Source organism: Trachypithecus francoisi, unplaced genomic scaffold (assembly GCF_009764315.1).
Source record: "Trachypithecus francoisi isolate TF-2019V2 unplaced genomic scaffold, Tfra_2.0 Lachesis_group6, whole genome shotgun sequence".
In the NCBI taxonomy this organism is placed as follows: domain Eukaryota; kingdom Metazoa; phylum Chordata; class Mammalia; order Primates; family Cercopithecidae; genus Trachypithecus; species Trachypithecus francoisi.
Genome location: NW_022681471.1, coordinates 53,523,617 through 53,550,287, shown reverse-complemented (window position 1 = coordinate 53,550,287; position 26,671 = coordinate 53,523,617). Strand labels below are relative to the sequence as shown.

Below are 26,671 nucleotides of genomic sequence, written 5' to 3'. Positions count from 1 at the left end.
TTGAAGTATTTTATAGTTGAAAAATAATTGAATACCTGTAAAAATAATAATTTAGTCAAGTAGTAGTCAGTATTCAACAGATGTTTGTTTTGTGTACTGTGTACCAGGTACTATGATTCTTTACCATTAATCAAAAGTGTTGGGTGAGGAGAGATGAAGGGATCAGGTCAGAGAGGATAGTCGGCATCATAAACCCATTGTGATGTTATCCACCTGTCATCTCTGTGATTGTGAACAAATCAGTTAACTTCTCTAGGTTTTAGTTTCCTCAACTTTAAAATTGAGTAAGTCACATAAATGAGTGGCTCTTAATATTTTATGGTCAAAATCCTTTGTGAGAAGTTGACAAATGCCTGGAACTTTGATTAGAACACACATAGGTTCATATACACAAAAATTATCAGGTCCTTCAAGAACATCTAGGAAACCCATGGATCTGTATTTTAAGATGACTCAGACCTGAAGAGATTAGAGTCTCTTGTGATGTCACAATTCTTTAAGTCTGATATCTTTCATAAATCAAATCGTATCAGATCTCTGCCTAAAACTCTCTGATGCCTTTCCATTGAAATTTAAATTCAAAATCATTACCAACCGTGACTAGCACAGCTTAGATATGGCTGTTCTTTGACTTCATCATTTCCTACTTTCCTCCTCAGTTGCTTTAAACAAACAAACAAACAAACAAACCAGCTTTATTGAGGTACATTTGATGTAAGAAAAACTACCCATATTTAAGGTATAGAATTTGATAAATTTTGCTATTAATATAGACACTTAAAACCATCATCAATGTCAAGATAATAATTCTGTTACACCCTAAAGTTTCTGCATTGTCCTTTTAGTTCTTTCTTTCCATGTCTACCACATCTTCCCATCCTGGGATATTACTGATCTCTCTCTTACGAGTTACATTTTATAGTCTCTCTTATTAGTTGCACTTTTAAAAAATTTATAAAAATAGAAACATACAGCATATATACTTTTTTCCTGTCTTCTTGCCTTCAGCATAATTATTTTGAGACTCATTCATGTTGTTGTATTGCATGTATCAGTAGTTCATTCCTTTATATTGCTGAGTGGTATTCCAGTATATGGATATACCACAGTTTGTTTATGTATACACTTGTTGATGGCCATTTAGGTTCTTTCCAGTTTGGGATTACTATAAATAAAACTGCTGTGAATATTCACATACAATTCTGGGTACTGGTATATATTTTTATTTCTTTTTGATAAATAAATGTAGAATGGCTAGATACAGAATAGAGTTTATATGTACGTAAAATAATGAGAGATACAATATTGCCCAAAAGTTGTTCTTCAGTTATTTATATTCTGAAGTGTTTGATTTGACCTGAGAAGTCTGAAGTCTGTTTCCTTATGTACATGATACATTTTGCCCCAGATCAGAAGTTAAGTAAAAATCTTTTCAAGAAGAAGCCTGAATTATCGAATGTTATTCTGTCTCTCTCTAGCTTTTTTGTGGGGCATTTTTGAATCTTACTAAGACTATTCATATCTTATTAACATTATTAAGGTTAAACATGGAGTCTTTGCCACCTCTCCACCCATAATAAACTATGGGGTTTTGAAGTGTTTTATAGTTGAAAAATAATTGAATACTCATAAAAATAATTTAATGAGATATGTTTATGGATGCTTGGTTTTGTGCCTCCACAATATTATCATTGAATTCAGTTAGTATGCTAAAGAAAGAATATATGATATTTATGTTTTATGTGTAGTATAGGTCAATTTCCATTTAGTAACAATTGACATAAAAATGATAGTCTGCATTGCAGAGTTATAGGCTAGAAGACATCTTTTGTCTAGTGATCTCATGCCATAATTTTGAATCACTTTTGGTTGATCTTAATAGATTCTTGTGTGAACAAGGCGAAAGTTGAAGAAAGTGAACAAAGAGCTGCAGAGTTTTCAAAGAAGGTAAGCTTATAAAGTATTAGCCATAATTGTTAAGTTAATAATTTAATCACAGTAATACTCTACTTTATTAATGTGAGGACTTCTAAATGTTTCATTTATGTAGTACTTTATGTTTTTGGATTCAAACATAGCCATGGAATATTGATTTATCTCCTTATAAGATAAGGTTACTATTGTTCTCTCCTCATCATGTTTAATCCATTATGGAAGAAAAACACTAGCCACATTATACTAAAGTGATACATGAAAAAATTACATTGCTGAAAGGGTATAGTTGGAAGCAATCAACCAAAATAAATTCTCCCATTGCTTTCCTGCAGCTGTCACTTGCAATAGGTAGCTCTTTGGAGAACTGTGAGATGTTTAGCTAGTCTTTTCTGTTGTGGTCTTTTATGTCAGTGCTATTGATAGCAATAACATGTTGCAGTGTTTTCTCTCTTTCTCACTCTCTTTCTCTCTCTGTTTAGACTTAGCTTCTTTGAATTTTGTCATTATCATTTTGTAAGTGATACTGCTACTTCATGTAGGCCTGGTGGAATTTGAGGATCCCTTTTCTTTCTGTGTTAATGTCTTAAATGCCTTTGAGTAAATGCCAGCTTTATGAATACCTGAATTGTATTCAGATCTAAGCTTGTCTTTTCCTTGTTTCATGGAAGCATAGCTATAATTTTATTAGCTTCTACCACAAGTTTCTCTTTTTCTGTTCTAGAGCCTATTAAGCATTAGCATAGTATTTCTCTCCTGTTGGGTGCAGGCAGAAGGATTGAAGCACAAGTCTAAAAAGCTCTCCAGTTTTCAGCCTTCTGACAGCAAGATAATGTGCTTACATATTGCTGTCTCTTCAAAGTTATGACTTACCTTGGAGATCAGATAATCACTTTTGCTATCACTTTAGAAATTATAGAGTATTACTGAAGAAGTTACTTCAGGGCATCTGAAGAAATGTCTTTGCTCTTTCAGTTACTAGAATAGATTTTAAGAGCTTGAGCATAAAATGTTTGTGTGGAGCTGTCATTTTTATTGGTGAAAGAAAATGCATGCTTTTTGATTAATAGACCTTTGTATTTCTAATGTTCTTGTTTTAAGCGGCACATTTAAAATTCCCTTTGAAAACATTAGAATCTCCTTAAGTTTTGGCTGGCACTGTGATTACGTACTACAAGACTGGAGCAAATTGTGACTATCTGTCTGGTAAAGTTTTTTTATGAGCATATATATTATGGAAAAAGGAGTCCTGAAGTAATAGAAAAGAAATTTCAGTGTTTGATGCTTTAGTTTCATCACCAACATTTAGAATGAAAACCTGTATGGTCTCCCAGTGGTTAGTTACATACATCCCCTTGTTCTGGGTCATTTTAAGAGGCAGTATAAAGTCATTTTTTAACAAGTGCTAGAATGAGAGGCAGTAGTTGTGAGGTCTGATCTCAGCTTTTCCACTAATTAGCTGTGACTTTGGGTAAGCCACTTACTCTCTTTAGATCTTAGTTTCTTCATCATTAAAAGGAAAGAATAAAATTAGTGGACTTGTAAGAAGACCTCTTCCAGCTCACATATTTCAGGCTTCTGTGATCCCCATTTGCTGTGTTTGCAGATTAAGGTAATTTTAAGTTAAAAGCAGAAACACTGTGTGCCTCTCCTCCAACATACTAATAAACCATTTATAGAGGAAAAATGTGTATAGTGTGCTTGTGTAGGTGCCATGATTTAGAAGCACATAGGAGAAGCTAACTTTAGGAGTGGGGATGGGAGTACAGATTGAGATAAATCTTAACACGGATAGTAGTGAAGGCAAACAAGCTCACACTGGAGGACATCCATCTTCTTAATGAGGTAGGAAAACAAGGTCATTGACTGAAGGATATATGGATCCTTCACTCCAAGGATGTGGGGTAGGTTTGAAATTTAAAGAATTAGAGAATATTTGGACCAGGATCTGTGGGACAATTTCCAGGGATTCAAGGAGAGATGAATAAAAGCATTTCAGGTTCGACCCAAAGAGTATTACTGTCCAGTTTGCTCACCCACTCTTCAGACTTAGATCAGAATGGCATTTTATAATTTCCAAAGGTCAAAGCTACTATGAGGATGAATATTTGTTAACACTGAACATACTTTTGTATTATTCCACAAACTCTAAGATGGTTTTGGGCAGTAAGATGTATCACTTTTAGAAACAGAAATAACATTGTTAGAATAATGTATAGACTTCTAAATTGACTTGAAACAACATTGACAATAAAGGGCAAATAAAATGTTCTATAGCCAGACCCAGGCAGTATTCACTGGAAATACGCAGGCAGGTTTGTGCCTGCTTAGAGCCCTGTCTGAGGTAAGGCTAAGGCAGGATACAGTGAATAAATATTAACCATTCAGAGTCTTTTTGGCTTAGCACCCCATATTTTAACCTCTAGTTTTTCCTCTCATAACATGCTATACAAATGTTTTGGTTAACCATCTGAATGAGACTGCTATTAGGGCATTCTACTGTCAGAGTTTGTGAAGTACTGCTTTATGGATTCTAGACAACTAAGATTGCAATAGAAACAATTCCAATTTGTATTAATATACATACATTTGAGCATTCTAAAAGTGCAATTTCTTTTCAAGATTAAATATAGTTAAGGAGTTGAAACTGCTTGATGGTTTATTTTTAGATGTCATTTTCTAATTCATTAAACTTAAAAGTATGGGATGAGGCCACGCATGGTGACTCACGCCTGTAATCCCAGCACTTTGGGAGGCCAAGGCGGGTGGATCTCCAGAGGTCAGGAGTTCAAGGGCAGCCTGGCCAACATGGCAAAACCCCATCTCTACTAAAAATACAAAAATTAGCCAGGTGTGGTGGTGCACACCTGTAATCCTAGCTACTTGGGAGGCTGAGGCAGGAGAATTGCTTGAACCCAGGAGGTGGAGGTTGCAGTGAGCTGAGATCATGTCACTGCACTCCAGCCTGGGCGACAAGAGAGAAATTCTGTACAAAAAAAAAAAAAAGTATGGGATAAAATATTTTTAAAATTATTAATTCTAAAATTGAATTTTCAATAACAGAACAATAAAAATGTCCATTATGTGGGAAGAGAAACTTTTCAGTCTACCTTTTCGTCTTTGTATTTTTTTTTCAGAAGTGAAAATGTGTTTTCTTACCTTGGGTAGGGGGCATATTTCTTCTTTACTACCGCCACAAGCAATACCCTACCTCCACTTGGATACTTAATTGTTATGAAAATAATTACAAGCTATGATTTTCTGAGTGATCTGGGAATTCAACTAAGTAAATCCACACCACTTATTTAATACATAATGTTCTTTAAAGCTTTCTCAAAACTGTATTATTAACTGTACATTGATGGTGGTGATCATTGCAGTTCGATGAAGAATTCACAGCTCGACAGGAAGCTCAAGCAGAGCTTCAAAAAAGAGATGAGAAAATCAAAGAACTTGAAGCAGAAATCCAGCAACTTCGAAGCCAGGTAATGAAAGAAGATACAGACTTTGTGTCATGTCACAGCGAGTTCGATGGTAGAAAATTGTCTTGTTAGATAGAAGGAAAAATGTGACCAGAAGCAGACTTTTTGGCAGTTTTACATTTTCATTGAAATAACTCTACAGATTTTATATTCCAGGACAATAAATCATTTTAATGCTTGGAAAAAAAATAAAGCATTAGTTGCTTAAATGGCCTGGAATATTTTTAACAGAATATATTACACAAGCAAAAGTGTTTTTGAGATGAAATTTTCATGATGATTTGAAAAATTGGGTACATACTATTTTCTTTCAAAAAGAATGTAGAAATAGTCATTAATTGTAATTATGCCAAAAGCTTCTCTTGAGATCTCTTGAATCTCAAGTAAATTTCCACCTACATTCCCTATGGTGAAAAGCTTCCATATATACTTAAAATTTCAATTAGGGTGTCTAAACTTTCAAACTGATTGTGTATTCTCCTCAATATACTTTATGTCTTAAATGAATATTAAGAAATTGAAGATGGGCCAGGCACGGTGGCTCATGCCTGTAATCCCAGCACTTGGGAAGCTGAGGCGGGCAGATCACGAGGTCAGGAGATCAAGACCATCCTGACTAACACTGTGAAACCCCGTCTCTACTAAAAATACAAAAAAAAAAAGAAAAAAAATCAGCCGAACATGGTGGTGGGCTCCTGTAGTCCCAGCTACTCGGCAGGCTGAGGCAGGAGAATGGTGAGAACTCAGGAGGCGGAGCTTGCAGTGAGCTGAGATCACGCCATTGCACTCCAGCCTGGGTGACAGAGTGAGACTCTGTCTCAAGAAAAAAAAAAAAAAAAGAAACTGAAGATGATGTCTTAACATAGTGGGTGCTCAGTAGATATTTGTTGATTGACTAGATCTGTTTCCACCAATCTAGTGAAAGGTTACTTCAAAAGTCACCAACAAACTCCAAAATACCCAATCTGGGGGCCTTTTCCTTTCCTTAGCCTGTATTACTTATCTCTAATATTTGATTGTTTCTTTTCAATAAATCAATCTCTTTCTCTGTCTCTTTCCCTCCCTTTTTCTTGGACTTCTTTTTCTACATGTTTGAGAACTTAGTTTCTCCTTATTTTTTCATCCTCAAATGGTGACCTTCCACAATATTCTGTCCTCTGCTCTTTCTCTTTTCTGTGTGTTTTTTTTTGTTTTTTTGCTGTACTATTCCATTCAGTATTATACATTCACATATCCCCTTTTAGTAGGTGTCAAGTCTCTGGCGTTTGTCTTCTAATTCCAGCTCTTGATTAGCTAGCCCCATAGGATGGTCCTGTTGCATGTTGAAATCAAACCCAGTTTTGTGGTTTTCTATCTTTCCTCAAACCAGTTTGTTGTCCATTCCTATTTAAATTTTACTACCAATTTTAAAGATGGTGAAGCTGGAGTTTTCTTTCCCTTTTCCTTGCCCCACCCACTGACAAATTAAGCTAGTCACTGTCTTATGTCTGTTCTTTCTTCAACTCCATTCATACTACACCTCTTTACATCAAAACCCAGAAACCTCCAGGTTCACTCTCTTATGATGTCTTGTCTGGACTATTACAATTGTCGCCTAACTTTTCTCCCTCCTCACATTCATCCTTTATGTCAGTGACAAATTAATCTTCCTGAAACAATTCCCTGATTATTGTCACTCCAGGCTTTAATATGTTCACTTGTTGCCTATTGCAGTCAGGATTAAATAAAATCTCTTTATGAGGAATGTTAAAGACCCTCTGGCATAGGTTTTTCCTCCCTTATCTCCCCTTTGCAGCCTGGGCTCTGACTGCTCCCCTAACTACGGCCTCCGTTGCAGCTAAGTCACCTTTCCTCCCTTCACATTTGGAAATTACTGTCTCCATACTTAACCCTTCTGCCAGCATTTCCCAGAGATTAGTTATAGAAATGATGATAGGTTGTTCATGACGAAAGCATTCCATAGTCCTATAAATTGAGTACACAGGTTCTCATCCTGGAGATTCATAATACTCATTAGCATATTAAAGGTTCCAGATATTTTACATTGAAGAAACCTGCCTACCTCTTTTTCATATCGATTTCCCATACTCATTTGACCATGGCACCTTTTATCTCAGAGCACCCTTCAACATCTCCAGGAAATAGTGTTTTCATAGAGCTTAGCTGAGAAATGTTGGCATATATTATTCTCTGTCAGAAATTCCCTCCTCTGCTCATCTGTGTATGTGAAACATATCCTTTAAGGAGAAGCTCATTAAGACATCATTTGGAAAGCTTCACCAAAAACTCCATTAGCGAATTTCTCTGAACTTGCATATCACTTTTCTAGACCACTCATGGGATACTTGTGTGCCTGCTCTATTCTGCTAGAGCATAGACACCTTGAGGACAGTGTATTTCCTATTGAAGGCCCCACTGTACCTCACACAGGCCTTTACCACACAGTGAGTAGTTGCTTACTTATGGTTAAATTAACTGTAAAAAGTGCAGAATCACGAAGCACTCTCAACTCCTTTCCTCAAGCATTCCTCCTACCTTAGCCTCCTGAGGAGTAGCTGGGATTACAGGTGCAGGCACAGGGCTATATACTTTCTTTCTTTCTTTTTTTTTTTTTTTGAGGCGGAGTCTCGCTCTGTCGACCGGACTGGAGTGCAGTGGCCGGATCTCAGCTCACTGCAAGCTCCACCTCCCGGGTTTACGCCATTCTCCTGCCTCAGCCTCCCGAGTAACTGGGAGTACAGGCGCCCGCCACCTCGCCCGGCTAGTTTTTGTATTTTTAGTAGAGACGGGGTTTCACCGTGTTAGCCAGGATGGTCTCGATCTCCTGACCTCGTGATCCGCCCGTCTCGGCCTCCCAAAGTGCTGGGATTACAGGCTTGAGCCACCGCGCCCGGCCAGGGCTATATACTTTCTAGTGTGCCCAAAATAATGTGAAATACTAAGTTATTCATTTACCATATTCAATTTACAATACGATGTGGTAGCGTAATTTAATTATTCAATTCCTAATTGTTCATGGGAGGCAAAGGAAAGGCTGATATAATTTGATTTTTAAAGGCTGGTAGCATTTAATGTAAATATTTGAGATTCCTTATTAAATTTGTAAAATATATATTTAACTTCAGTAAAATTTTATTTAAATAGTAGCGTTTTGTGGTTGTATAAAATTCCGAGAATAAATATGATCTAATAGAGGTGAAAAATTGAATGATGTTTACAAATGTGTATTACTTTGAATTATGTTGTCCATTAATTAAAAAATGGGACACACATTTTGCCTTTCAAAGTATGAAAAATATCCTTTCATACACAAAATTTGTAGGATAAATTACTAATTTTCTGAACCTTTAATTTTGCCACAATTACTTTTATCTCAGTTAAGACTATAAAATCAGACTGTTTTCTATAGTTTTGCTGCTTTAAAAGTAAAATTAAAATAATTTTACGTATTTTAATCTTGTCTTTCTTTCTAACCTCAGAGAGAATTGCATTCCAGGAGAGGATGGTCATTTGCTAAGCATAGAAACACTTTAGTTGTATGTATGTATATACATACATTAACATTCATCTATGTGAACAAACTAGTGTGAGTGAATATTATGGGTAACCTTTCCATGATCTTGTCTACCTATGAGTGTTAGCTTTCATATTTTTGTAAATAGGTTAGTCCTTTCAACTGGTTGTTCCAAAAATTTACTTCAACTTACTTTCTAAATATATATATGGCCGTGCATGGTGGCTCACACCTGTAATCCCAGCACTTTGGGAGGCTGAGGTGGGCAGATCATGAGGTCAGGAGTTCTAGACCAGCCTGGCCAACATGGTGAATCTCCGCCTCTACTAAAAATAGAAAAATTAGTCGAGCATGGTGGCAGGCGCCTGTAATCCCAGCTACTCGGGAGGCTGGGGCGGGAGAATAGCTTGAAACCGGAAAGCAGAGGTTGCAGTGAGCTGAGATTGCACCACTGCACTCCAGCCTGGGCAACAAGAGCAAAACTCTGTCTCAAAAATAAAATAAAGTAAAATAAATAAATAAAGATATTTATAAATGTAGTCAGAACAACTAAATAATCCAAGTAGAAAATTTATATTAATAAAGGTGGGAGGACTAGGCACAGTGCCTCTTGCCTTTAATACCAGCACTTCAGGAGACCAAGATGGGAGGATTCTTTGAGTCCAGAAATTTGAGACTGGCCTGGGTCACATAGTGAGACCCCATCTTTAAAAAATAAAAAATTAGCCTGGGTTGGTGGTGCATGCCTGTAGTCCCAGTTAGTCAGGAGGCTGAGTTGGGAGGATCACTTGAGTCCCGGAGTTCAAGACTGCAATGCACTATGATTTTGCCACTGCACTCCAGCCTTGGCAACAGAGCAAGACTGTCTCTGAATGAATGAATGAATGAATGAGGACAAAAAGGACACTATCCCAAGAAATTTAATTAACTTTTTTTGTTGTTCACTGAAAATTTGTTTATTAAGTTGTTAATGTTTTACAGAGTTAGTTCAATATTTTATGGAACTTAAAATCCTGAGTTTCCCCTCAATAATAAGATGTCTGTAATACAGACATTTGTACAAACTACTACAATTACTGATACCTAATATAATTAGACTTCTATAACTTCCATTTGTCAGGTAAATAAAACACCTCTCAAAGTTACCACAACTTTAGGAGTTCACAAATTCCTATTTCTGCAGTTTTTCATTAGTACATTTTAAACTTTCTTAAAAGAGAAAACCAAAACCTCCAAATCAGAAACCTTAATATGAACCAACATTGAGAAATAGAGTAGTGTAAGAAGCTCTTTTATTCATCACAGGGAAAAGAAATACAGAATATATTAAAAGCTTTAATACGAACCAACATTGAGAAACAGAGTAATGTAAGAAGCTCTTTTATTCATCACAGGGAACAAAACTACAGAATATATTTACTAATTCATTTTCCACTAAAGAGAATACACTTTGTATTTAGAGAAATAAATGCTTATTTACTGGGAGTTGCTTTTGGAGAATGATCCATAGTTGCCCTATCAATGGTCAGATATTGATACCAGGGTCCATCTCTTCTCTTCTATATTAATCTTCGTACTTCCAGCTCCTTTATCTGCAGTTCAGCCTTTTCAGTTTCAGTCTGAAGGATAGCCATTGTTCTTTTGTAATTATTTTCAGGATCACCATAGAAAATATGGACAATCCATCTCAATATAGGATGCTTATAATTTTCCCATTGTTCTGGGATATAGCCTTCTGGGATTTCTACTGGTTCAGTTTCACCAATGAATACATTCACTAGAGTTTCGCCAATTGCCGCTGGAATCCCTGTAAACAAAATGTAGAATTTCAATAAACAAAAAAACACCCATTATAGAATCCAGAAGGTTTCATGATAAATAGTCTTTTCTCATGGTCTCCACTGTGTTAAACAGGAGTGACAGCTTTAACAGAGCCATGGGTGAGGAAGCCGCTGAATCCCAGTGGAGTGTCAAGGCACTGACCAGAGAGCTGCCACTTCAGTGACTGAGGCCTGTTGCACAAAACTCATGGCTGCCATGACTGCCTTAATTCGTTTTAAATGTTTCATTCAGTTAGTCTAATGTCATATCTTGATTAAAACAGATGTATGTTCATTGGTAGTGGTTTCATAAGAATGTTTATAATGAACAGCTCTACTTTTCATATATATTTATTTAGCAAAGTGAACCACTGTGATCAGTAATGGTTTAAGGAATGGATATAGATTAATCATCTCTAAAAAGAACATGATATGGCATGCAATGTTCCCTTTCATCTGTTATCCATTGTCATTAGAGAATGAGCTTGAAGTTACTTTCTGATAGAAATGTTATATCCTCCTCATAATCCTATCTATTTGAATTAATTGTACTCATTGTAAATGGCACCCATTCATGAAGAGACAGTCTTTTATATTGGAATGAGGATGGTATTGGATGTGAGAAGAACCACATTGAAATTCTAATCATGTTCAGACTCTGAAACTTTTGGTTAGTCATTTAACTTTTTTTGCAGCTAACAGTTTCCTAATCTTTAAGCAGTGAAATAAAGGTGAGATAATAATGCTGTATCTGTATTACAGGGTTATAATAAGGATCAAAAGAAATAATAAATGTAAAAATGTTGATAAGCATATATTACTATGGAAATGGATGCTATTGAGTATTTATTATTGGTGTTAGAAGCCAGCTAAGTTACTAGAGCCATGAAGCAGACTCTTTGTATAAAGCTAATTAGCCCCCAAGGAAATTGAATCTATAACCTTGTATTTATTATCCCATATTCAAACCCAACTAATCTAACTGGCCCAAGCCATATACTGTACTTCTTTTATGCATATATTTATAAAGAAAGTTAATTTTTCATTATTTTAGAGGAGTATTTCAGAAAATCGTGGAGGATACTGTATTAGTCCTTTCTCACACTGCTATGAAGAAATACCTGAGACTGGGTAATTTATAAAGGAAAGAGGTTTAATTGACTCACAGTTCTGCAGAGCTGGGGAGGCCTCAGGAAACTTACAATCATGGTGGAAGGGGAAGCAAACACATCTTACTTCACATGGCAGCAACAAGGAGAAGTGCCGAGCAAAAAGGGAAAAGCCTCTTAAAAAACCATTGGATCTCATGATAACTCAGAATTATCAATTATTCATTATTCAATTATCTCCCCTGGTCCTGCCCTTGACACATGGGGATTATTACAATTCAAGATGAGATTTAGATGGGGATGCAGAGCTAAACCATATCATTCCACCCCTAGCCACTCCCAAATCTCATGTCCTCACATTTCAAAACACATTCATGGCCTTCCAACAGTCCCTCAAAGTCTTAACTCATTCCAGCATTAACCCGAAAGTCCAAGTCCAGAGTCTTATCTGAGACAAGTTATGTTCCTTCCACCTATGAGCCTGTAAAATCAAAAGGTAGTCACTTCCTAGATACAATGGGGATACAGGCATTGGGTAAATACACCCATTTCAAATGGGAAAAATTGGCCAAAACAAAGGGGCTACAGACCCTATGCAAATCTGAAATCCAGTAGGGCAGTCATTAAACCTCAGAGTTCCAAAGTGATCTCCTTTGACTCCATGTTTCATATCCAAGACATGCTGATGCAAGAGGTGGGTTTCCACAAACTTGGGCAGCTTTGCCCCTGTGGCTTTGCAGGGTGCAGCACCCCTCCTGGTTGCTTTCACAAGGTGGTGTTGAGTGTCTGTGGCTTTTCCTGGCACATGGTGCAAACCATCAGTAGATCTGCCATTCTGGGGTCTGGAGGATGGCGGCCCTCTTCTCACAGCTCCACTAGGCAATACCCCAGTGGGGACTCTGTGTAGGGGCTCCAACCCCACATTTCCCTTCTGCATTGCCCTAGCAGAGATTCTCCATAAGGGCTCTGCCCCTGCAGCAAACTTCTGCCTGGACATCCAGGCATTTTCATACATCCTCTAAAATCCAGGCAGAGGTTCCCAAACCTCAGTTCTTCACTTCTGTGTACCTGCAGGCTGAACACCACGTGGAAGTTGCCAAAGCTTGGGGCTTGCACCCTCCAAAGCTATGTCTTGAGATGTACCATGACTCCTTTTATCCATGGCTGAGGTGGCTGGGATGCAGGGCATCAAAGAGACTGCACACAGTGGGAGGGCCCTGAACCTGGCACAGGAAACAATTTTTCTCTCCTAGGCCTCCAGGCCTGTGATGGGAGGGACTGCCATGAAAGTCTCTGACATGCCCTGGAGACATTTTTCTCATTGTTTTGGTGATTAGCATTTGGGTCCTCATCACCTATGCAAATTTCTGCAGAGGGCTTGAGTTTCTCCCCAGAAAATGGATTTTTCTTTACTGCTGCATTGTCAGTCTTCAAATGTTTTTAAACTTTTATGCTCTGCTTCCTGTTGAACACTTTGCCACATAGAAATTTTTTCTGCCAGATACCCTAAATCATCTCTCTCAAGTCCACAGTTCCACAGATCTTTAGGGCAGGGACAAAATGCCACTAGTCTCTTTGCATTGCAAGAGTGACCTTTATTCCAGTTCCCAACAAGTTTTACATCTCCATCTGAGACCACCTCAGCCTGGACTTTATTGTTCATATCACTGTCACCATTTGGTTAAAGCCATTCAACAAGTCTGTAGGAAGTTCCAAACTTTCCCACATTTTCCTATCTACTTCTGAGTTCTCCAAACTATTCCAGCCTCTGCCTGTTACCCAGTTCTAAAGTTGCTTCCACGTTTTTGGGTATCTTTACAGAAGCACCCACTATCCAGTGCCAATTTACTGTATTAGTCTGTTCTCACACAGCTATAAAGAAATACCTGAGACTGGGTAATTTATTTATTTATTTATTTTATTATTTCTTTGAGATGGAGTCTCCCACTGTCACCAAGGCTGGAGTGCAGTGGCGCGAGCTCAGCTCACTGCAACCTCTGCCTCCTGGGTTAAAGCGATTCTCCTGCCTCAGCCTCCTAAGTAGCTGGGATTACAGGCGCATGCCAGGCTAATTTTTGTATTTTTGGTAGAGACAGGGTTTTGCCATGTTGGCCAGGCTGGTCTTCAACTGCTGACCTCCGCTAATTCGCCTTCCTCAGCCTCCCAAAGTGTTAGGATTACAGGCGTGAGCCACCGCACCTGGCCAAGACTGGATAATTTAAAAGGAAAGAGGTTTAATTTACTCAGTTCTGCAGGGCTGGGGAGGCCTCAGGAAACTTCCAGTCATGGCCAAAGGGGAAGCAAAACACATCCTTCTTCACGTCACAGTAGCAAGGAGAAGTGCCAAGCAAACAGGGAAAATCCTCTTATAAAACCATCAGGTCTTATGAGAGCTTGCTCATGATCACGATTTGGGTGGGAACACAGAGCCAAACCATATCAGATACCAAGTTTCCTAGCATTTGTATGGTAACAGAAGTGGTCACTGTCCAGAATTTATAATGCTTATTAAAAGTCTACACAAGTCTTTTTCATATACTGTGAAACCCTTAGATCTTGCTAAATATTTAGATATTTTAGTAATATCTAAAAAAGTGTATATAATCTTAAAACATAAGATAAACTACAAATATCTATTGATATATATTTCTTCAATTTTTCAATTATATTTTATAAGCATTTAAACTTTGATTATTTACATTTCAGGCACAAGTACTCTCAAGTTCATCAGGAATTCCAGGTCCTCCTCCAGCACCTCCATTGCCAGGTGTAGGGCCGCCTCCACCACCACCAGCACCACCTCTACCCGGAGGAGCTCTTCCTCCTCCTCCACCACCGCCTTTACCTGGAATGATAGGGATACCACCACCACCACCACCACCACTTTTATTTGGGGGACCTCCTCCACCACCACCCCTTGGAGGAGTTCCTCCTCTCCCAGGAATATCACTTAATCTACCTTATGGAATGAAGCAGAAAAAAATTTATAAACCTGAAGTGTCCATGAAGAGAATCAATTGGTCAAAGGTAATATTAAAACTAGAGTTTTTTTTACTTTGTCTAGCTTTTGTTGATCATTGCTATGTGTACGTATTGTTTAATGTTTGAGAGTATGACTGGTAACTCTTTCCGTTCCTTTGTGAGTTCATCATTTTATGTCCATCTTTCAATTTAGGCTCCAGATAATTGGAAACTCTCCAGTTAGTTTGACATTGTGAAGTAGGCAAAAGGAAAATCTAAGTGATGTAGAGAATAATATTTGAAATATACCACCAAATGAAAAGCAATTTTGATTCTTTTAACGTAGCTTTTCTTTAAAAAAATTTTATTGATGTGTAATATTTGTACATATTTATGGGGTACATGTGGTTTTTACTACATGCATAGAATGTGTAATGATCAAGTCAGGGTATTTAGGATATCCATCACCTTTAACATTTGTCATTTGTTTTCGTTGAGAACATTCAGATCTTCTCTTCTAGTTATTTTGAAATGTACAACATATTGTTAAATATGGTCACTTTACTGTGCTATCAAATGCTAGAAATTATTCCTTTTATCTAACTATGTGTTTGAACCCATTAACCTATCTCTCTTCACCCTCCCACCTCACACACACCCTTCCCAGTCTCTGGTAACTACCATTCTATTCTATACCTTCATTATATTCACTTTTTAAGCTCCCGTGTATGAGTGAGAATATATGATATTTGTTTTTCTGTGTCCAGTTTTTTTCACTTAACATAGTGATCTGCAATTCCATACATATTGCTGCAAACGACAGGATTTCAGTCTTTTTATAGTTGAACGGTATTCCATTATGTTTCAATACTATATTTTCTTTATCCATTCATCTGTTGATGGTCACTTAGCTTAATTTCATATCTTGATTTCATATCTTTTCCATTGTGCCTAGTGCTGCAATAAACATGAGGATGCAGGTATCTCTTTAATATACTGATTTCCTTTCCTTTGTATAAATACTCAGTGATCGGATTACAGCATTATTGTGTGGTAATCCTGTTATTTAGGAGCGTTATTGTATGGTAACCCTATTATTTACATTTTTGAGAAATCTTTATTTTGTTTTCCATAATGGTTGTACTACTTACATTCCTAACAACAATATATGAAAGTTCCCTTTTTTCCACATCTTCGCCAGCATTTTGTTTGTCTTTTTGATAATAGCTATTCTAATAGGCATAAGATGCCAGTAAGATATCTCACTGTGGTCTTGATTTGTATTTCCGTGGTGATTAGTGACGTTGAGCACATTTTCATATATCTTGGCCATTTATATGTCTTCTTTTGAGAAATGTCTACTCAAATTATTTGTCTACTCTTTAATGTGATTATTTGTTTTGCTGCTGTTGTTTGGGTTTCTTGTATTTTTTGGATGTTAGTCCAGTGTTGGATAAATAGTTGGCAGATATTTTCTCCCATTCAACAGATTGTCTCTGTTAATTGTTCCCCTTTTCTATTCGGAAGCATTTTAGTTTAATATAATCTCACCCATTTTTGTTTTTGTTTCCTGTGCTTTTCAGGTCTTAGCCACACAATCTTTACCTATATTAGTATCCTGGAGCATTTCTCTTATGTTTTCTTCTAGTAGTTTTATAGTCTCAGGTCTTATGCTTAAGTCTTTAATCAAATTTGAGTCCATTTTTGTATATTGTGGGAGATATGGGTCAGGTTTAATTCTTTTGCAAATGGATATCCAGTTTTCCTATCATCATTTATTGAAGAGGGTGTCCTTTTCCCATTGCATGTTCTTGGCACATTTGTGCCAAATCTCATAGCTGTAAATATATGGATTTACTTCTGGGTTCTCTATTCTATTCCACTGGTGTATATATCTCTTTTTACATTAGTACCATGCTGTTTTGACTACTATAGCCTTGTATATTTTGAAGTCAACGTCCTGCTTTGATCTTTTTGCTCAGGATTGCTCTGGCTATTCAGGCTCTTGTGTGGTTCCATATGAATTTTAGGATTATTTTTCCTATTTTTTGTGAAAAAATGTTAATGGTATTTTGATAGGGATTGCACTGAATCTGTAGATTGCTTTGAGTTGTGTGGTCGTTTTAACAGTGTAAATTCCTTTATTCTATGAGCATTGTATCTCTTTCCATTTGTTTGTGTCCTCTTTAACTTCTTTCATTAGTGTTTTGTAGTTTTTCTTATAAAGGTCTTTTACTTCTTTGGTTAAATTTATTCCTAAGTTTTTTATTTTTTTGTGGCTATTGTAAATGGGATTGCCTTTTTATTTTTTTTCCAGCAAGTTTATTATTCAGCTATAGAAACATTAATAAATTTTGTGTGTTGATTTTGTATCCTCCAACTTACTGAATTTATTAATTATATGAGTTTTTTGTGGGGTGTTTAGGTATGTCCAAATGTCAGCTCATGTTGTCTGCAAAGAGGGACAATTTGATGTTCTCTTTTCCAATTTGGATGTCCTTTATTTCTTTGCTTGACTGATTGGTCTGGCTAGGCCTTCCAGTACTATGTTGAATAGAAATGGTGAAAGTGAGCGTCCTAGTCTTGTTCCAGTTCATAGAGGAAAGGCTTTCATGTTTTTTCCATTCAGTATGATGTTAGCAATGGGTTTGTCATATATGGCATTTATGATGTGGAGGTGTGTTTCCTCTCTGCCTAATTGTTGAGAGTTTTTATTGTGAAGGGATGTTACATTTTATCAAATGCTTTTTCTGCATCTGTTGAGATAATTATATAGTTTTCATCTTTCATTCTTTCGATGTGATGTATCACGTTTATTGACTGGCATGTGTTAAATCATCCTGGCATTCATGGGGTATATCCCATTGATTATGATGTATTATCTTTTGGATATGCTGTTGGATTCAGTTTCCTAGTATTTTGTTGAGGATGTTTATGCCTGTGTTCATCAGGGATGTTCTTTAATTGTTGTGTCCTTGTTTGGTTTTGGTATTGGGGTAATGCTGGCCTTGTAGGATGAGTTAGGAAGATTTTCCTGCTCTTTAGTTTTTTGGAATAGTTTGACAAGACTTGGTGTTAGTTCTTTTTTACAAGTTTGGAAGAATTTATCAGTAACGTCATTAGTCCTGGGGCTTTTCTTTATTGGGGGGGCTTTCTTGGTAGATTGTATGTGTCCAGTAATTTATCCATTTCCTCTGGCTTTTCAGCTTGTTAGTGTATGGTTGTCCATAATAGTCTCTGATGATCGTTTGTATTTCTGTGCTATCAGTTGTAAGGTTTCCTCTTCCATTTCTGATTTTGTTTATGTAGTTTATTTAGGTCTTTCCTTTTTTTTTTTTTCTTGGATAATCTAGCTAGTGGTTATCAATTTTATCTTTTCAAAAAACCTAAGTTTTTGTTTTGTTGCTCTTTTGTGTTGTATTTTTCATCTCTGGCTCAGTTCTGCTCTGAACTTTATTATTTTTTTCCTTCTACTGATTTGGGATGTGGTTTATTCTTGCTTTTTTAGTTCCTTCAGGTGCAAAATTAGACTGTTTATTTGACATCTTTCCATTTTTCAAAGTAGGTGTTTATTGCTATAAGCATCCCTCTTAGCATTGCTTTTACTATATTCCACAGGTTTTGATATATTGTTTTTTAATTTTCACTTATGTTAATACATTTTTTAATGTTTTTCTTAATTTTTTAATTGCCCCAGTGGTCCTTCAGGAACATGTTCTTTAAGTCTGTGTACTTGTATAGTTTCTGAAATCTCTCTCATTATTGATGTCTAATTTTATTCCATTGTGGTCTGAGAAGATACTCGATATGATTTTGATTTTTAAAAATTTGTTGAGACTTTTTTTTTTATAGTAACATATGATCTATCCTTGAGAATGTTTCTTATGCTGATGGGAAGAATGTTTATTCTGCAGCTGTTGGATAAAATGTTCTGTAAATGTCTTTTAGGCCTGTTTGTTCTAAAGTGCAGTTTAAATCCAATGTTTATTTGTTGATTTTCTGCCTAGATGATCTGTCTAATGCTGGGAGTAGGGTGTTAAAGTCCCCAACTATTACTGTATTAGAGTCTATCTTTCCCTTTAGATCTAATAGTATTTTCTTTGTATATCTGGGTGCTCCAGTGTTGGGTATGTATATATTTTGACACGTTACATCCTCTTGCTAAATTGATGCACATATATATATATATATATATATATATAGACCTACTTTGTCTCTTTTTACTATTTTTGACTTAACGTCTGTTTGATCTGATATATGTATATTTACTCCTCACTTTTGGCTACCATTTGCAATTTAATATCTTCTATTGTATTATTTTCAGTCTGTGTGTGTCTTGCAGGTGAAATGTGTTTCTTGTTGGAAGCATATAGTTGGGTCATGTTTTTTAATACATTCAGCCAGTCTATATCTTCTAAGTGGGCAATTTAATTGGTTTACATTCAAGTTTATTATTGATAGGTGAGGACTTATTCCTGTCATTTTGTAATTGTTTTCTGTTCGTTTTGTGTATCCTTTGTTTTTTCTTTCTTTGTTATTGTTTATCTATGTGGTTTGTTAGTTTTCTGTAGTGTTAACATTTGAGTCCTTTCTCTTTCTCATTTGTGTATCTGCTCTACATGTGAGTTTTATACTTTCATGTGCTTTCATGATATATTCTCTTTCAGATATGTAGGACTTCCTTAAGCATTTCTTGCAGGGCTTGTCTAGTGGTGATGAATTCCCTCAGTTTTTGCGTGTTTGGGAAAGACATTATGTATTTCTCCTTCATTTTTGATGGATAGATTTGTTGGGTATATACAACTGGCTTCCAGTGTGTGTGTGTGTGTTTTTTTCCTTTTGACACTTTAAATATAGTGTCCCATTCTCTCTTGTCCTGTAGCCTCTCCAATATGCTACACCATGTGTTCCTGGGATGTAGGACACCTGGTGGGCTAGAATGCTGGGACCTGGTCTCATTGCTAGATCTAGCCGGTATCACACCACTGCAGTCATCCAGGTGGATGTGGGAGATTTCAGTGGGCTCCAAGGATGTGGAGATAGAGAATCTCTCAGCCCCAGGGCAGGATGTAGTCTGATGGGGTTTGGACTCTCAATCTGTTGCCATACTGCAGCTGCTTCGGTCTTGGTGGCATGTGTGGGATCCAGTGTGAATGCCCACTCTAGAGCAATGCCGTTGCACAGACTGCCGGTAACTTTGTATACTAAAGACTAGTTTCAGGGCCTGTGGAGGCTGAGTGGCTCTCCTATGGCTAGAATCTTCAGAGTTCACAGTGGGAATCTGGACCACTGGGGATATGTTATTTACCCTTTTCCTACATTGGGATGCTTCTCTGGGCTCCCAGCTGATCACAGCCAGGCTTGCTGCCTGGATTCCCGCTCCTTCCGTGCCTCAGGTGTTTTCTGTAACTTCCCTGCCAAATTCCAACATTTTTACATGTTGTGATTACTCTCATTTTTGGCTTTTTATGGAGGATATGAGTGCCACCTGCCTCCCGTGAGCTGAAGCCTCTTCCCCATTTTTCTTAAATAAAATCCTTTTTATTAGAGCCTTTTTATCTTACTTGTTTTTCTTAGTGAATGACTTTTTTTTTTTTTAATTTTACACTTTCAGATAGTGTGGAATAAGTGACAATATTCAATATTGACATACCTTAATTTTTTTTTTTTTTTTGAGAGCGGAGTCTCGCTGTGTCGCCCAGGCTGGAGTGCAGTGGCGCGATCTTAGCTCACTGCAAGCTCCGCCTCCCGGGTTCCCGCCATTCTCCCTCCTCAGCCTCCGAGTAGCTGCGACTACAGGCACCCGCCACCGCGCCCGGCTAGTTTTTTGTATTTTTAGTAGAGACTGGGTTTCACCGTGTTAGCCAGGAGGGTCTCGATGTCCTGACCTCGTGATCCACCCGCCTCGGCCTCCCAAAGTGCTGGGATTACAGGCTTGAGCCACCGCGCCCGGCCGACATACCTTAATTTTTTAATATGATGTATGAAAATACTTTCTTCTGAATGTTGTTAGACTTTATTATTATTAGCAAATAATATGTTTTAAAAGGTTATTGTGTAGATTGACACAGTCCTCATTCACTGGGAACTAATCTTCTATTGAAAATCCATTTACCCAGACAACCATTTGGGGAAATGTGTCATCCAAGAACATATTTACAGTATTAGACAGCATCTATGTAGTAGGTTGGTTTAAACAGAATGATGGTTAAATCATTTTTCAGTCTTATGCATATATTTATGCTTTGCTCATAAAAGTAAACTTGGAGTAAATGGTTTTAGAATGTAGTTTTTCTTTTAAAAAGATTAGGTACAGTTCATCAAAATACAAGATTTCAAAGCTGTTGCCTCGTTATCTGCCTGTATTAATGTAGTGATATGCTTCCTAATTTAACAATTTAGTATGCAGTGTAATGGTAGTTATACATCACGAAGCTTCATGGTGTATTGGAAGATAAAGTTTTAATCTTGGGTACTAGTTAAGACCACGGTCCTCTGGAGCGCTTATCTGGGTTTAAAATCCCAGCTCTGCCATTTACTCATTTGCGCAGCCACTTAAACTTTCTTGGGCTCTGTTTCCTCATCTTTTAATGGGGAGATAATAGCAGAACAGGTCAAAAAATTATTACGAGGATTAAATTAGTTAATATATGCAAATAACTTAAGACAGTACCTGACACAATGTAGGAGGTGTGTGTCAGCTATCATTATGGTTGCTAACTTAAACCTAATGAGTGAACAAAGGGAATTCACTTTTCTAAGTCTGAGTTTCCCTGTTTTAAAAAACCCAGGAACAAGATTTTATGTGAGTTGGGGTTAGGATTTCCTAAATTATTTTTAAGGCTCCTTCCAGGAGAATAATTTTTAAGGTGCAATTTGCTATGTGGCCTATTTCTATTGTTTGCCATTTCTTCACACAATTCTGAATTTCCCAATGAATATTTACTTTATAAGTATTATTTAGATACATCCTGAAATTGACTTAGAGGATAGAGGAATAAAGGAACTGTCATTCAACCTTGCTGAAAGTTAGTTCCTTGAAAATTTAAATATGAAGTTATAATTTAGAATCTTTTCTTTGTTATTTTTGTTTCAGATTGAACCCACAGAATTATCTGAGAACTGTTTCTGGTTAAAAGTTAAAGAAGACAAGTTTGAGAATCCAGATCTCTTTGCCAAACTGGCTTTGAATTTTGCTACTCAGATGAAAGGTACATTTTTAAAAATAAAATATAAGTTCCTGATTCAAGTATAATTTAATTCAGTGCTTTGCTAAAAATTTCTAGTAGTGGGTATATGTATAGTTTTCCCACATCAGACAGGGTGAAACATAAATAGATTGGCATTTAACCGTATTTTACCTAGTAATTAAAGAGGGAAATTTCTTTTACCTTTGAATTTTATTATACATAAATGTTATTATTATTCTGAAAATACAGGTTTTACTTTTATTGTTAAATATGTGTGTTACACTGCTCCATTATGAAATTGTCATTTTTATTGAGAAGCAGGGGAGATGAATCTGTTGATTCATCAAGTAAGAGAAAATAATGTGAGAGAGCACTAAAGTCTCAGAATTTTTCATGAAATTGAAATAAGATTGGTCCCATAGTCTTAAATAGTCTTTCTATATTACTTATCAATTTGGGTTCCTAGGAAATGTTATAGTTTTTGCTATAATTAGATATTTTGTATTAATATCAAAATCCAGTGCCTTATAAGTATTGTTTACTGATTTGATAATAGAGTGCTTTGTTTATGATTAGATCCTTTATTTATTCACTTGTGAATTTCACACGATTTTGTTACTATACAGGTAGCTTCTCAATCTCATAATATATAATTATGGTTCATTAATTTTTGGTATTTTATTTCAATATGGTTATTTCACTAATTGTTGCAGAAGTGATAGTTTAGTTAAGGATATTACTTTTTGTCTGAATGAGTTCTTGCAATTGAAAAAGGGAAACAGTCCATACTGTCATGCCCCTGGAATTAGCACATTTATCATTCATTCGTCTGCTTTGTCATATTATGCCTTAGAATATGAGAATATAAATTTTGGAAGATTGAGAGAGAAGTGTGAAAGTTTTGTTTTAGATTATGTACACTGGAGATTGTTGTGCTGTATTCGTTGTTCTTTGTAAATTGAAGTTCATATGCACACACAAATCTGGGTGATTAGACTATTCTGAAGAATTTTGACATTTAAAAAAAGTTACTACTATTAGGCCTACCTTTCTTTTTTCTTGTTTGGTATTGTAGACCTCACATTTAAAGAATTCTTCAATGATTCAAGTGATTACCATTTATTATAATCACTTTTTAAAGTTAAAAAATTGCTTGTAGCAAAGTGTTCATGCTTATGGCAAATTATTCATATAGTAAAATAAGGTAGTTTAACAAATGTAAATCTCCCTTCAATCTCAGACTTACAGCATTTCGCCCAGATAAAATCGTTAATTCTAATTTTTCACGTTTTCTCCTAGAAATAGTCTATGCCTCTCAACACATATGTGAATTTATGATTTTTTGTTTTTTATTCCTTGCTGTTTTCACCAACTGTGCCTGAAGATTATTCTGTAGGTGCTTGTGTTTATCTACTGTGTTCTTTTTACATACTGCATCTAATGTTGTGTATGGGCCTATCTTAATTTAATTAATCCCATATTAATGGCTATTTAGTTCTAGTCTTTTGCTTGTTTAAGAAATGCTGTGGTGAACATGACTCTATATATGCTGTGTTTCACAAATTCTACAAGTAAAATTCCTGGATAAAATGCTGTGTACATTTACAAATTTTAACGATAGTATGAAATTACATTCTGATGAGTTTGTATCAATTTATAGTGCCACAAAGAATATATATGAATATCTGTTTTCCCAAAATCTTTGCCCACCTCAGAGGTGAAAATGGTAAATCATTGTTGTTATAATTTTTGCTTTTTGAATACAGAGTGGGATTGAGCACATTTTCTTATATTCACAGGCAATTTTATTTTACTTTCCTTTTTAAAAATAATTTTAACTCTTATTTTATATTCAGGGGGTACATGTGCAGGATTGTGTTACATGGGTATGTTGTATGATTCTGAGGTTTGGGATGCAAATGATCCCATCATCCAGGTAGCGATGAGCATAGTACCTGACCATTAGTTTTTTAATCCTTACCCTCTTCCCTCCCTCTGTTTTCTATTAGCCCCTAGTGACTATTCCCATCTTTGTGTCCAAGAATATCCAGTATTTAGCTTCCACTTGTAAGTGAGAACATGCAATATTTAATTTTCTGTTCTTGCATTAATTCGCTTAGGATAATGGCCTCCAGCTGCATCCATATTACTGCAAAGGATAAGATTGATTGATTGATTGATTGATTGATTTGAGACAGAGTTTCGGTCTTGTTGCCCAGGCTGGAGTGCAATGGCGCGATCTTGGCTCACTGGACCGTCTGCCTCTCGGGTTCAAGCAATTCTCCTGCCTCAGCCTCCCGAGTATCTGGGATTACAGGCACCCACCACGCCTAGCTAATTTTTGTATTTTTAGTAGAGATGGGGTTTCGCCATGTTGGCCAGGCTAGTCTCAAACTCCTGGCCTCAGGTAATCCACCCACCTCGGCCCCCCAAAGTGCTAAGATTACAGGCGTGAGCCACCGTGCCCAGCCAGGATGTGATTTTTTTAAATTATGGTTGCATAGTATTCCATGGTGTATATGTACCACATTGTCTTTATCCAATCCACTGTTGGTGGGCACCTAGATTGATTCCATGTCTTCGCTATTGTAAACAGTGCTGTGATGCACATAAAAGTGCATATGTCTTTTGGGGGAAATGATTTCTTTTCTTTTGGATTTAAACCTGGTAATGTGATTGCTGAGTAGAATGGTAGTTCTGTTTTAAGTTATTTGAGAACTGTCCGAAGTGCTTTCTACAGTGGCTGAACTAATTTACATTCTTACCAACAGTGTATAAGTGTTCTGTTTTCCCCATAGCCTTGCCAGCATCTCTTTGGGTTTTTTTTTTTTTTGGCTTTTTAGTAATAGTCATGCTGATTCGTGTGAGATGGTATCTTATTGTGGTTTCGATTTTCATTTCCCTGATGATTAGTGTTGTGAGCATTTTTTCATATGTTTGTCAGCTTCTTATATGTCTTTTTATTTTTATTTTTATTTGTTTGAGACAGAGTTTCACTCTTGTTGCCCTGGCTGGAGTGTGATGGTGCCATCTCAGCCCACTGCAATCTCCGCCTTCTGGGTTCAAGTGATTCTCCTGCCTCAGACTCCCCAGTAGCTGGAATTACAGGTGCCCACAACCATGCCCAGCTAATTTTTGTATTTTTAGTAGAGACGAGATTTCACTATGTTGGATAGGCTGGTCTTGACCTCAGGTGATCCGCCTGCCTCAGCCTTCCAAAGTGCTGGGATTACAGGCGTGAGCCACCATGCCTGGCCCGTATGTCTTCTTTTGAAAAGTGTCTGTTCATGTTCTTTGCCCACTTTTTAATGGGGTTATTTGTTTTTTGGTTGTTGATTTCTTTAAGTTCCTTATAGATTCTGGGTATTAGACCTTTGTCAGATGCATAGTTTGTGAATATTTTCTTCCATTGTGCAGGTTGTCTATTTATTCTGTTGATAGTTTCTTTTGCTGTGCAGAAGCTCGTTAGTTATATTAAGTCCCACTCATCAATTTTTGTTACAGTTGCTTTTGAGAACGTAGTCATGAGTTATTTCCCAAGGCAGATGTCCAGAATGGTGTTTTAGGTTTTCTTATAGGATTTTCATAGTTTGAGGTCTTATATTTAATTCTTTAATCCATTTTGACTTACTTTTTGTGTACAGTGGAAGACAGTGTTTCAGTTTTGTTCTTCTGCATATGGCTAGCCAGTTATCACAGCAGCATTTATTGAATAGGTAGTCCTTTCTCCATTGCTTATTTTTGTTTGACTTTGTCAAAATTCAGATGGCTGTAGGTGTGCAGATTTATTTCTTGGTTCTCTTAGTCTGTTGTATTTGTCTATGTGTCTATTTTTGTACCAGTACCATGCTGTTTTGGTTACTGTAGCCTAGTAATATAGTTTGAAATCTGGTAATATGGTGCCTCTGGCTTTGGGCTTTTCGCTTAGGATTGCTTTGGCTATTTGGGCTCTTTTCTGATTCCATGTGAATTTTAGGATAGTTTTTTCTAAGCCTGTGAAAAAGGACATTGGTAGTTTGGTAGGAATATTATTGAATCTGTAAATTGCTTTGGGCAGTATGGCTATTATAATGATATTGACATATCCAATTTATGAGCATGAGATGTTCTTCCATTTGTTTGTGTCACTCATTATTTCTTTTAGCCGTGTTTTGTGGCCCTCCTTGTAGAGATCTTTCACCTTCTTGGTTAGATGTGTATGCCTAGGTATTTCATTTTTTGTGCCTATTGTAAATGATATTGTGTTCTTGTTTTGGCTCTCAGCTTGAGAGTTATTTGAGTTTGTATTTTGAAACTTTACGGAAATTGTTTGTGTTCCAGGAACCTTTTGGCAGTCTTTAGTGTTTTCTAGGTGTAGGATCATATCGTCTGTGAGGAGAGATACTTTGACATCTTTTTCTATTCGAATATCTTTTATTTCTTTCTCTTGACTGATTGCTCTTCCAAGGACTTCCAGTACTACATTTAATAGGAACGATGAGAGTGGGCATCCTTGTCTTATTCCAGTTCTCTAGGGGAGTGCTTCCAGCTTTCCTCCATTCAGTATGATGTTGGCCATGGGCTTGTCATAGATAACTCTTATTATTTTGAGGTATGCCTAGTTTCTTGTGGATTTTTATCATGAAGGGATGCTGGATCTTATTGATGGCTTTTTCCATGTCTA

The 26,671-nt window shown here is 36.6% G+C and overlaps 1 protein-coding gene across 5 annotated transcripts in view; it reads left to right on the top strand.

The window, feature by feature from the left end:
* DIAPH2 (diaphanous related formin 2) overlaps window positions 1–26,671 on the top strand; it is a 947,390-nt gene that overhangs the window by 273,380 nt on the left and 647,339 nt on the right. For all 5 annotated transcript variants that reach the window (XM_033201830.1, XM_033201829.1, XM_033201828.1 and 2 more), the window contains 4 exons: window positions 1,883–1,947; window positions 5,313–5,417; window positions 14,564–14,884; window positions 21,915–22,029. In XM_033201830.1, coding sequence (XP_033057721.1) covers window positions 1,883–1,947; window positions 5,313–5,417; window positions 14,564–14,884; window positions 21,915–22,029 — 606 coding nt within the window. The remainder of the gene's footprint in view (window positions 1–1,882; window positions 1,948–5,312; window positions 5,418–14,563; window positions 14,885–21,914; window positions 22,030–26,671) is intronic.